Source organism: Pinus tabuliformis, chromosome 3_2 (genome assembly GCF_031772625.1).
Source record: "Pinus tabuliformis cultivar Carrire ecotype Pingquan chromosome 3_2, CPIR1, whole genome shotgun sequence".
In the NCBI taxonomy this organism is placed as follows: domain Eukaryota; kingdom Viridiplantae; phylum Streptophyta; class Pinopsida; order Pinales; family Pinaceae; genus Pinus; species Pinus tabuliformis.
The window spans coordinates 1114495054-1114508309 of record NC_142302.1 but is presented as its reverse complement, the minus strand read 5'-3'; the positions used below and the strand labels follow the sequence as shown (position 1 = coordinate 1114508309).

At 33.1% G+C, this 13256-nt stretch overlaps 1 protein-coding gene across 1 annotated transcript; it reads right to left on the bottom strand.

The window, feature by feature from the left end:
- Positions 1-1066: 1066 nt before the first annotated feature.
- On the bottom strand, positions 1067-1565 carry LOC149184568 (protein S40-6-like). Its single transcript, XM_089418941.1, has one exon. It carries the CDS (start codon positions 1563-1565, stop codon positions 1089-1091), a length of 477 nt encoding a protein of 158 aa, XP_089275067.1. The 3' UTR covers positions 1067-1088.
- Positions 1566-13256: the final 11691 nt, after the last annotated feature.

Here is a 13256-nt window from a genome sequence, read left to right as displayed (position 1 = left end):
ATTTATTAAATAAAACTATATTAATAATTTTGCCAACTCACTAAGTTAGTAGAAAGAGATGCTTAGTTTTATTAAATAACACTATATTAATACTTTTGTTCCACCAATACAATTTCTACCTGCCACTTTTTATTAAATTTCATTTTTGTTTTATATATATATATATATATATAGATATATTCAATTTGCTTATATTATTTTAGGTTTTTGAGAATTTTAAATAGTATGAAGCTTCTTACCATGTGATATTAACATGAATTTAGAAAAAAATATTTAATTTTTTTATTTTATTTAAAATAACCTATATATATATTATTAAATAAAATAAACTAATTTATTAAATAAAATTATATTAATAATTTTGCCAACTCACTAAGTTAGTAGAAAAAGATAAAGAGATGCTTAGTTTCATTAAATAACACTATATTAATACTTTTATTCCACCAATACAATTTCTACCTGCCACTTTTTATTCAAATTTCATTTTTGTTATATATATATATATATATATATATATTCAATTTGCTTATATTATTTATGTTTGTTTAAATATGGCCAATAAATTTAAACAAACAATTTTCATTTTCATTCACCAGGGTTAAATAAATCTGTCCATACGTCCTTTTTATCCTTTTTATAAGAACTTTATAGTGTGTTCACAAAAATTGAAAACAAATAGATTAACCATAAATCTGTCCATGCTTTTATAGGAACTTTACTGAAACTATTCAGTGAATAATTTATATAATATTTCTTATTTTAGGTTATCAGTCAAACCAGCGAAACTTCAACGGTTCCATTCCGGACAAAATAACAATTTCGGTTCCAGCCTGAAAGACTTCGGAATTGCGAAATACACTATGTGCTATATGTGAATGGGAATTCCGAAATACACTACGTGGTGTGTGTGAATCTATGTATCAGAAAGTAGTAAGGAGAATGTGAATCTATGTATCAGAAAGTAGTGACGATCCCCTTAGGAACGATACAAAATTCATCATTCATGCAATAAAGCAAAATAACTAGACAAAGAAAAATACCTATTTCACAACCAAATATCTTTCCTTTTAGAGGAAGACGGTTATTTTTCAGCCAAGAAATCCGGTTTGCTGCCACACCGCGTTTCGAACCCGGTTCATGTCTCGGCTCTTCAGCCCGACCCCTAGCCAGACGGAGGATGTATTAAAAATCCGACGTCGGGCGTGCTCCCTCGCCAGGTACTCGTGCGGTGGCAGCCTCTCCTCCTCCTCGTCGCCGGCCATCTCGAAATCGTCTGCATCGCGGTACTGCTCTTTCCGGCTGTCGACTCCCAGTATTTTGGTCCAGTCAGGCACGTTAACGGGCGTCGATTGATGATGGTGTGGGAGCCCGGCGGACGACGAGGATTCAAATTGACCGTCGTTACAATTCTTATCTTTGCTATCCTCAAGATCGGCATCCAGCTCTACGTCGACAGGCCACAGGTCTTCTTCCCACAGCTCTATGTCTATACTCCCTGACGACGACATCGGATATGATCTATCCATGTGATTCGATTCGAACCAGTGAGAGGGGTTGTTGATCATGTAGTGGCCACTGACCACTTCCATCCCTACCAATACTCTAATATGTTTTCTTGATTTTCGACGGAGGACGATTCTTCAACAGATCGTTTCCAGAGACAGACAATGAGCGTATTGGGCTTGGTTCAAATCCCCTCCCGGCTACCGCCCATGCCCATCTTTTCAGCCCTCCACACTTGAAACCAACCTCCCATTTATTCTGCTCCCCCCCCCTGCATTTCACTTCATTTCGAGCGTATTTCATTTCATTTTGCAGGCATTTGGGTTCGTTGACAGGTCATGGAACTCACTACGTACTTGGTTTACCACGCCTCAACTTTAATTCCTATGAAAGCTATTGAAATAGAACAAAAGGTGAGCCCATCAGCAGTGACGTTGTGTGGGGACTTCAACATTAAACATTGGTGCACAAATTTATTTTGTGAAATCCAAGGGTGGGGAATTGTTGTTGAGGAAGGCCATGGCGTCATCATCATATTTTTAACACCAAGTCTGTCTTCATATTTTATTTCCTCTTAAAAATGTGTCTCCGTTTCATTGGCATATTCTTTTAATCTTAAAGATATGGTAGTCAGCTAATAGATTTTATGATGTACATCACACCAAATAGAATAGTTTGTTTTTATGATGTACATGACAGTGAGTAGTGCTATATTACTTTTGAGTTTATAGTCCACATCATCTTCGCACACAAATTGCAAATTGCGTAGAGGATATATTGTGAAATGGTGACTTCATTGCTTTGTAGTTGAGAACTGTTGAGGGTTTTTTTTGAACAACACCTCATCTCAACGTAACGTATATCAAAGGTTAGTATTTCAGGGGGCGAGCAGTTGCATACAGAGCTGTAGAGATGGTGAAAATTATGTTGTCATTGAAGAGGTGGAATTAGAAACGATTGTCCAACCTCTGATTTGGTTTAATTTTGATTTTTTTGACCAACCTCTGAAAAACAACATCCAGTATTAATTAGAAATAACACGTTACGCTTTTCGAAAAGAAAGAACAGCGTACGCTTTAAAGGTTTAGTACAAATAATAAAAGTAGGAGGAATATTGAAATTTTGAAAAGAGCCTCGCGATAGTGATTGCTAAAAGTGATTGTTCAATTACATTGTCCATCCTTTTTCTTCCGAGTTGCTAACAGTTGGTCAGAATTCTTCACGGATCTCTTTTTGCTTTCGTAAACTGGGCCTTTTCAATTCCATCTTTATGTCTATTGCAAACATTGAAAAATATTTTGAAATTGAATTGGGACTCACGGGAATGAGGTCAATTTTTTTTACCTCAATTCTATTTAATTGATTTCAAAATATTCTCAAAATGGATGATAGAATTAAATTCAATGCTCAATTCTCCTGGTTTTACTATAAACCATAACATATCAACACATGTATAATTATTGATGCGCTCATGCTGTCTGCGATACATATCAACTAGTGCTATGACTTGTCATTGTTATGTATATTGGAATGAGCTTATCGCTTATTATAGGTAGTGTTCATTTTAAGAAATTGTTTTTAATATTTAGGAGTTAGCTCAGATATAAATTGATTTGAAAGATAATTTTTAATTAATTAGTATCTATTTTACTTATTTGAAATATTTATCCAATTAAATAATAACACAGTGTTATTATCAAGTAGTTTGTTTATAAAGATATTTGTTAATTTTATTTACTGGAAATATTTATTCAGCTAAATCAATAATAACACTGTGTTATCAAAGTAGTTTATCTAGCTTTAAAAAGACATGTATACCATCATATTGTATTGAACTGATACATAACGATGTGTAATAATGTCTACTTTCCAGGTTTCATGTTAGAATAATTGAGAATAACTGAGTTATAAAAGGGCCAAGATTATAATGAGAAAAATGTAATATGATTTGTTTTTCCATCGCATCAGGTGCAGAGCAGAGATTTGATCTGCAATGTGTAGCCTGCCTTGAAGGAGAAGGCAACGCATAGTCTGAGTGAAAGACGGAGTTGTTAGAAGAATGACTTTTGTTGCCACTTCTCTCAATGTTGAGTGTCTTGGAATTATTTTTGTTTTTGGAGTTGATCGGGCCCATCTCTCATAGTAGATTTTCGGAATATTCAGAAATCTAATTGTTAAGAAAATCTAACAGTTAAGAAAGAATACTTTCGAATATTCAGAAATCTAATTGTTAAGAAAGAAAGCGAGACGTAAAATAATTGATCTCTTAATTATCAGATTCTAAAAATATCATATAATTAGCTATCAAAATACCGACATACAAACAATTCCAAACACCAAATTACACATATCTATATCCACGTATAACTGCACCGAAACACTGGCTATTGATGCAGCCTGCTAAAGAAATCTTGGAATCACAGTTTCCGTAACCATTTTTTTCGCAGTATAGACAAAACCAAAGGCTACAGTTTATTTATTTTTTAATTCCTGCTTTACTGCCCACTGTCAGGATGTCGTGGCATGCAGAACGAATTCGGGCAAGAATATGTGGTGGCGGTTGAATCCAAGTTTGGAAAAAGAACGAAGACTAACAGCATGAAAGGTCATGTTGGCGGTTGTGCCAATCGAATCACTCTCGAGAGACAGATTGAAGGAGAATTCTGACGAGGATGGTTAAGGTATAATTTATTTATAAAGTTTATTTTAACAATAGCGGTCTCAATAAATGCAAACAGAGAAAAACAAGTATTTTATTAATGATATTTTGTTAAAATTTACAGGGTATTAAGAAAATATTTAATTGTTGAATATCGATCATAGAAGTTTGAATTGGGAAATCCGAGAGGTTTCTAAGTCTTAAATAACTGTGTTGTGTTGAGATGATGTTAATTATTTTATTAATAATATTTTGTTAAAGTTTATGGGGTGATGAAATTTTAAATGGGTAATTTGGTGAATTTTATTTTAAGGGTTCCTTTAACCTTCATAGATTTAAAGCTTGTGCATAGTTTTAGTTAAATTGTAACCAAAATTAAATGAGGTTTACGAGATATTCTATGTTTTGAATATTGTTGAATTTATGTTTATATTAAAAGGATGGTGAATCTATATAAATTTATTTTTTTATATTATTTTAAATGAACATTTAACAATCATTCATTAATTTCAAAATATTAAATGAGTATAAATTGAAATTACAGTATATAGAGTTTAATCTAGAATCCTTTGCCCAAGAAAACCATAAAAACTTATTTTTATAAATTTTTATAGACACCGATCTATTGTATGCATCAATCCCTTTACCTGAGCACTAATTCATCAAAATATTGTGTAGGTTGGCGACATCAGTGTCCTTGGCTAAGCACCAACTTAAGGTCTTCATACACAGAGTACTTCTAACTTCCCCTACATGTATGATACTTCATGCATTTCACAAAATCATCATAACCTTACCTTTCATGCCCAAGCACCTCTCCTTGCTTGATATCTTAAACATATTGTGTAGGCTAGAGACATTACTGTCCTTGGCTAAGCACCAACTTAAGATCTTCATACACAAAGTACTTCTAACTTCACCTGCATGTATCATACTTCATGCATTTGACAACATCATCGTACCCTTAACTTTCATGCTCAAGCACCTCTCCTTGCTTCATATCCTAAACATAGTTTCAAAAATTGTCACACTTAGCCTTCATATCATAGGAAACCTCATAATATCATTCCATGTATATAAAGATTATCAAGAAATTCTCAAATTGCATTATTCCTACATACAATGATCAAGATTTTTCAAATCATTTTCATCTCTCTAATATGCAAATAGCTCTCATGAATCTAAAAATAATATAAGTGATTATCTCTTGTTTACTATAAGTGTCAAGACCAATTATAATTTTAAGAAAATAGAACAATTAGAATTTTAAACCAAGAAAAAAAGATCTTAAATTGTATGCTTCTAGAGAGAAAAAATCATTCAAACAATATATATGCAAAATAGAGTATAATTGAGTTTTACATAATACTTTGCAAGTTGTAACTAATCTATATATTTTATATTTTATTTTATTTATTTATATTTTCATTTTATTACTTTAAAATATTAATTATTTAAATAATAAAAATTTATTTTTATTATTAACCATTACTTAAAATATATTAATTATTTAAATAATAAATATTAAATTATGCAATAAATATAAATAAGTCTCCATTAAAAATTACACATAGTAATATTATTAAAAATTTTATATTTTAAAATTATGTAATAAAAAATATTTATTTTCAAAAAAAATGTATATATATATATGTGTGTTTATTTTTAATTTTTAATATGTAATAGATTTTTTATTTCCATAATAACTTTTTAGGATTAATATATTAAAATAATATTAAAAATTAATATTTAATGTTAATATAAGTAAAAATTTATAAATAAACAAATTATTTTTTATTTTTAAAATATTTATAAGTTTATGTTTATTATTATTTTTCCCATATGCAATAGCTTTGTGATTTAGAGAAATTTAGATATAAAATATTTTAATAAAAAGTGATTAAAAGACATTATCTCTAATTTATTTATCTATTTTCAAGGTAAATTTATTTTGATTTTATCATTTATTATAAAAAAAATATTCTTAAAATTGTTATAAAAAATTTAAAATTTTATTTATATTACCTTTGTTATCATTTTTAATTAGAATGTTTTTTGAAGAATTATTTTCAACTTTTAAATATTTAAAATTATCTTTATTTTTAATTTTTTAAATTTATAATATACTTTTCATATAAAGTAATTTAGTTAAGATATTCTAAAAATATATGTAAGGATTTATCTAAACTTTGTTTTATTTATTTTTAATTCTGGTTTATTTTGGATTGCTTTTTCTTATTAATATTTTTACAAATAATATAACTCTATGTTGAGCATGAATAGAATTAGACATTATTATATTAAGAAGTAGAAAGCCCTTTTTAGTGCAACAAAATTTTAAATATTATTTAGGTGGTATAAAAATATTGAAATTAAATTAAAAAAAACAAATAACACCACTCAAGATAGTGGAAGTTTGTATATTTATTTAGCTAAATAAATTATCTTTCCCTCAACAACCTTAATCAATTAGGCATGGTATCTGGTTTCCAATTATAGTTAAGCTTGATGAAGAAACTGAATCTTCTAAAAGTGTGGCTACTAATGAGTTGATATGTGCATGTGAAAATAGAAATTCTTGTTTTAGAAATAACTTATTATGTTGGAATATTTTTGTCCTGGACTTTAACATATGTGACTCATATCCTAAATTAGATATGTGTACAGTTGTAGGGTTTAATAATGCAATAACACTTGAATTGGTGTGGAAACACGTAACAATATGTGACTCATATCCTAAATGAGACATGTGCTTGGTACAACATGGCAAGGAAATTAGTATATATATATATATATATATATATATATATATAAAATTTAATAATGCAATAACACTTGAATTGGTGTGGAAACACATAACAATATGTGACTCATATCCTAAATGAGACATGTGTACTGTTGCAGGGCAGCGTGCTTTGTACAACATGGCAAGAAAGTTAGTATATTCTTTTTATATTTAATAATGCAATAACGCTTGAGTTGGTGTGGCGACACATAACAAGACTCAGTAGCAGTGAAAAGAAACATGTATTGTGGCATGGTGCAGTAGGATATAGACTAAGCCCATCGAGAATGAGGAAGAGGGACACCCCTCCAAAGAAAGAAAACCTTCAGGAATTCGAAGGTTGAGCTCCAAGACATAGAATATGAGTTGAAGATATCCATGGTATAACTGATAAAGCTCACTTGGAAGCAACAAGAATTAGTGAGTGGGATGTTAAGCTGCAAAAGTAGTTGCAAGAAATGACACATCAAAATGAATGCTCAAAAAGGAAAAATGGCACAAGTAGGAACAGGCTTTGTGAGGCTAAAAAGGAGAAGAGGATAGTATCCTTTTGGTGTTGTGGAGAAGAGAATCTGAAAAAGGAATATCCCCATAGGCACGAGAAGAAAATAAATAGCCCCTACAAGCCACAAGGACACACATCAAAGATGCAAGATGTCGAGAAGGAGGAGGGGGCATTCCCTCAATCTCCTTGCAATATATATTTGTGTGTGTTGAAAAGATCCCCTATGAACTTTTGGGGAATGTAACACTTCAAGGTTGCTATGAGCCTTGTGAAGAAGCCTTGAACTGAATTGGTATATGATTATGTGTATGTGCACGTATACATATGCACTTGTATGATAGGTGGAAGTACCATGAATGTTGAACTCAAGGTGATAGAATTAATTCTAAAGATTGTTTTATGTTAGGGCCTATAAGTGGTGTTTCAATTTATCATTTTCATGACTAACATCATTTTAATTTCAGATCTGTACATGACCATGTTGTTGTGTGCATGGTTTCCTCTATGATTTCAATCATGAATTTGATTCTTTTCTGGTGTTACCTCTAATTTTCCCTTTTTCTTTTCTTATTGATATTATGACAAGCCTTTTATTTATATGCTCGATTCTTATGGCCTAAATCAAATCGATTGAAGGTGGAAGGGAGGCCACGAAGGGGATCCAAAGAGAGCCACATATGATGGGCATGAATAGTGATAATCTCAATGAGTTCCAGACAACGAGGAAGCTAGAGCTGGACAGATGGGCTGGAGCAAGAGCCACTTTTGAAACATATTGGAGAGTTACTCATGGACACAACAACGAACATGAGTGAAAGGATAAGTGCATGGAAGTTTCAACATAACAACAATGTGAAAGGTAAAAAGGAAGAATTTTGGAAGAGAATTCCATTAACTAATGCATGATTTGTTGTGTACATGGAGTTATCTAAATGCTAGTTTTGTTTGACATAAGTGATTTTTTGTTATGACTATGACTAAGTGAACAACAACATGATGGTCAAGTGGCTAGTTATTCCATGTCAATGATGGACAATGGCATGGTAGCCATGATAAGGGCACAAGGGAAGTTCTCCGACCTTAACTCGATATACATATAAATTTTTGATATGCCCATGAGCATACTAATTTTTTATGTAAATATGAACATGCCATTTTGTGTGATAGAGTTTCATTGAGGGCCCTTATTATGGAATAGGGACTAGTTAAACTTATTTAATCCATATGTGAATGGCAGAAAATGGTTCTTGGTTAATGAGGAATCAAGTGGGTGAAAGTAGCCCTGATTGATCTATAATTTTAATATCGTGTGAACATGATTTATAAAATATACCCATGGTAATTAAACAAGGAATGTTGAAGGATATAGAAAAAAAATGGAAGCAGTATGATATATGACATGTGGTTAAAGACATTAGAGATATTATTTCCTAATGTCTATAGATGGAGACATTGTGGTATCTAGATTGTTAATGTTGTTGTGTACATGTCATATTGTGTCATGTGTGTTATACATGTGAATTCATTGTGTGTATCATGTGTATGTTTATGTGATGTGGTACATCGTGTATACGTTTATGTGTTGTGTAATGTTTTGGGGAAGGAAGGTATGTGACTGTCTGGGCCCTTGTTTTGTGTAATGTGTATGGAACAGGCAGATATGAGACTTCCTAGACCTACCAAGGTGCGGAACATACCTATGTTCTTGCTGACAAAAGGCTACTAAGATTGATAGCACCCATATTTGTTGAGTAGTGATCAAGCTTAATCATATATAAATATATACATATATTCAATATATCTATATCCACGATTGGGTGTTTGTCAGGTTTGGCAACTGATCTAATGTGTGTTAATTGAATAGAATACAAGAGAAGGAACTCGTTGCTTGTTGGGTTGGTAAATGATCTAGCATGTGTACATTATCAAAGAGAAGAGAAGGCATTGGGTGCTTGTCAGGTGGGAAACCGATCCATTGTGTGTACATGATCAAAGAGATGAGAAGGCACTAGGTGCTTTCCAGGTTGGCAATCAATCCAGTGTGTGTATGTGATCAAAGAGAAGAGAAGGCAATGGGTTATTGTTTGGTTGGAAACCAATCCAGTGTGTGTACAGGAAAATAAAAGCCTATTGAATTCTTGTCGGGTTGGTAACTGATATGGTGTGCGTAAAGAAAGAAACAAAGAGAACAATCCAAGTTGGATTAAACACCTCAAAATCATCAAAATAATCCAAATGGCCATCAAGAAAATGGTTGAATTGTGACTTAACATCAATCATACTTATATTTGATGGTTGAAGTCTAACCAAATGATTATGATATCTTGTTTACTAGTTGAATAAACACATAAAGCATTGTAAATGTTGTAACAAATTGAGCCTATAAAGCTCCATGAAACGATATGTTTCTACTTTGTATTTAGCATATTTCTCTATGTATATGGACAGAGAACACCAATGATGGTGTTCCCCCAAGGGGTCGGGGTCTGTAACAACCTAGCCAAAAATTATCTTGTTTTTTCTCCATGTAATTACATCATGTAATTGAATTTTTAAAAATTAAAGTGGGATGAGTCAAGGGACACAGATTCCAAAGCTGAGCAGGTTACATGCTTGGGATGTTCAATGTTTACTTATTGCAAGAAATCAAAACTATTTTTTACAGTCATTAAAGGTTGGTTTCTTAGCCTTAAATGGTTTGGTTCTTGAATTTAACTAGACAGTAAAGAAAAAAGAATTCCATGCTGCCTTGGGAAAAATTTACAAGGTAAAGAGGATGAAATTTATAGATATTTGACTATCCTGGCAATAAGGATAGAGGAGGTAAATTTGAGAAAAGGATAAAGAAGAAGGAGTTTGAGGACTCATTAAGAAAACAAGGGGGAGAAATGTGCATTGAGAACCAAATCAAAGTAGAGAAGGTAGGGGATAAGATTCTAGTTAGAAGGAGTTTGGCAGAAAGCATTCAAGTGAGGAGGAGTTACCTCTTAAGCCCCCACCACCTAGAGGGTGGAGATGGTCTTTCCTAGGAATTCCTGACTACAGGGGTGGAAGAATACTCCTACAAATATGCTTGGAAGTTTTATGAAGACTCTCTAGTCCTTACTTACTTGGGATTTGGTTCTAGAGTCCTTGTATATGGGTGAAACCATAGTGTTTGAGTTAACTGGTTGTGCTACAACTTAGTTATGGAAAGATATGATAGAATCTTTGGTTCATGGTTCATCAGTTGGCCATGGTTGATTCCCAAAAGGAAACCCTCAAACAATGGAATTTGGCTCAGGAGTGATAGCTGCAAGTGAGTGTTGGGTGTAGGAATTCCACTTAAGCAAACTCCTCAACACTTAATTGTCAACCTGGGGGATTCGTAAACTTAGAGACAAAGCACAAACAATGCCAGAGATGGTATGAATATTTCTAATGTCAATCCATAATTTATTTAAAGTAAAGATTGCAGAATCAAACTAAAGAAGGAAAAAGGGCAACTTGAACCATCAGAATAATCTAAGACTGGAACAAGGAAGAATGCATTTGCTAAAAGAGATTTAAAAATAAAGGAGCAATCACTATAGCTGACTATTCATTAACTACTGAGTGTGTGTTTTCCTTTAGCAGAGAAACTTTAGCAGTCTCAACAGATGGGCCCTTCAAACCTGCTTATATAGAGATTTCCTTCTTGCACTAATCTATCTTGCACTGGTGTAGTCTGCTTGCACTGGTGCAAGAACATAAATTTATGTAGAGGCTATAAATGGTGTCTATACTAAAAGAGTTTTCCTTCGTGCAAGGGCTTGAACTTTCTCAATTTCAGAGCACTTAGATCCTGTGGCAAGAAACTAGTTCTTTTACCGGATCATAGCTTCTTACACTTAGTATTTAATTCTTGAAATAAAAGCTTAACTACTGCAAGTGTTGTGAAATCAAATTGCACAAGTGAAAATGAATGTTTCTGATTTTAACAGAGTGCATAAGATAAAGAAACAATCCTTATAATTTATCCTATCATGAAGTATTAATGAAAGAAAGAAAACTACTGGAAGTAAACTAACAAGACTTGCTACATCACACCAACGTGCACTGGTGTAGGCTCATTTCTCTTCCTTGTACTAGGTGGGAAAACCAAATCAAACAGAGCTGCAGAAAGTGAATAGCACACCAATGTGCACTAGTGTAGGGTGATTTCTCCTGCTTGGACCAGGTAGGGAAAACCAAATCAATTGAACTGTAGGAAATGAATAGCACACCAACATGCACTGGTGCAGGGTGATTTCTCCTTCTTGAACTAGGCGGGGAAAACCACATCAAAATCAGATGCAGAAAAAATAAATTCTAACTACTTCACACTGCGGATCTGCTTTCATTCAAATAGAAATTCATGTGATGTACATTAAATCACACTTAGCAGTATAAACATGAATTACAAGAATAAAAAATAGGGTAAACATGATGGGTTGGCTAGGCCCTAGCCAACCAACGTGTTTCCCTTTTTAAACAGAAATGTTGCTCACCACTTTATCAATTCATCAACTTTTAAACAAAAATACGATTCATGAAAACATAAGGCAGAGCTCCCCTCTTATTAATTCATAGAGGAAAATACATGTGTGATTACACAATCTAGCCTAGATTTGGGCGATAACAAAAATACAAGCATGTTACTGCCTTCCGGGTTATATCTTTGTTCTATACAAATTTATCAAAAACTATCTCGTCCTATTTACATTCCTCGTTATATAGATCCTTAGCTGAAGGTCAAAAGGATCGTTTAACTGATTACATAACTAATATGCAGAAATTAGCTTTCGGCCTTCAAAGCTAGGCAATTTAACAAAATTGGCCATAGCTCATGTCCAATTGTTCATAAATCTGATCTCAGCTACCTTTGGATTGCCTTGATGTCATAGCTAGAGCTCGACTGCCTTCATATATGACTTGCTGTCGTGGCTAAAGTAGCGCAAAACAAGGCGGTGATCAAGGAGGTCCGAATCTACTGCAAAGATTTGTTGTGCTGGCACGGGTGTGAGATCCAATCCTGCACTAGGATCAGTAGTCATGATAAGCATTTGACTATCAAACAACATTGGAGATATCGATAAGTTACAAGAGTGATTATAAGCAAGAAATCACGTAATAAATAATTAATTAATGCTAAGTTAAGTTAGAAATATGAAATATAAAGTTCATGTGAAATATGTCATTGTTCTTGGACTAGTGCAAGATGAGGGTGTATAAGTGAGGTAAAACAATGGTAAATAATCATGATTTAGGAAGGGAAAAGTGGGAAAAAATGATCAAATTAGGGGGCTAACATCCTCTCATCCCTAGACTGTTGTGTGTCCTCACACAACTCTTTACCCCTACAAAAAAAAAACTTCAAAACTCTAAGCACTCCCGCTCAATCCTGCTCTGGCATACTGTCATCACCTTGCAATGTTTCAAACTTCTTCTTTTTGGTGCTCTTTAACTTCTTTGTCACCTTTTTAAGCCACCTGAAACATTTCACAAATCGGTACTTCCAGACTTTAACTTCCCTTTTCTTCTTCTAGATTTCTACCGTCAATTCTCCTCTACTCTATTCTTTCTCCTCCTGTTCTTTGGCTGCAAGCTGCTCTAAATTTTGTACCTAAAGTTCTAACTCAACTACCCAAGCATCAGGAGTTTCCAATTCCTTCTCTTTTTCTATTTCGGCAGGAGCTGTGTCTTTCTTAGGGATCTCCATATCCGCCATGGTTACATCAGGAAATTCTTCTTCCTCTAGTCCCCTTTCTTCTGGTTCTTCCTCCTCTGGTTCTTCTTCCTCTGAT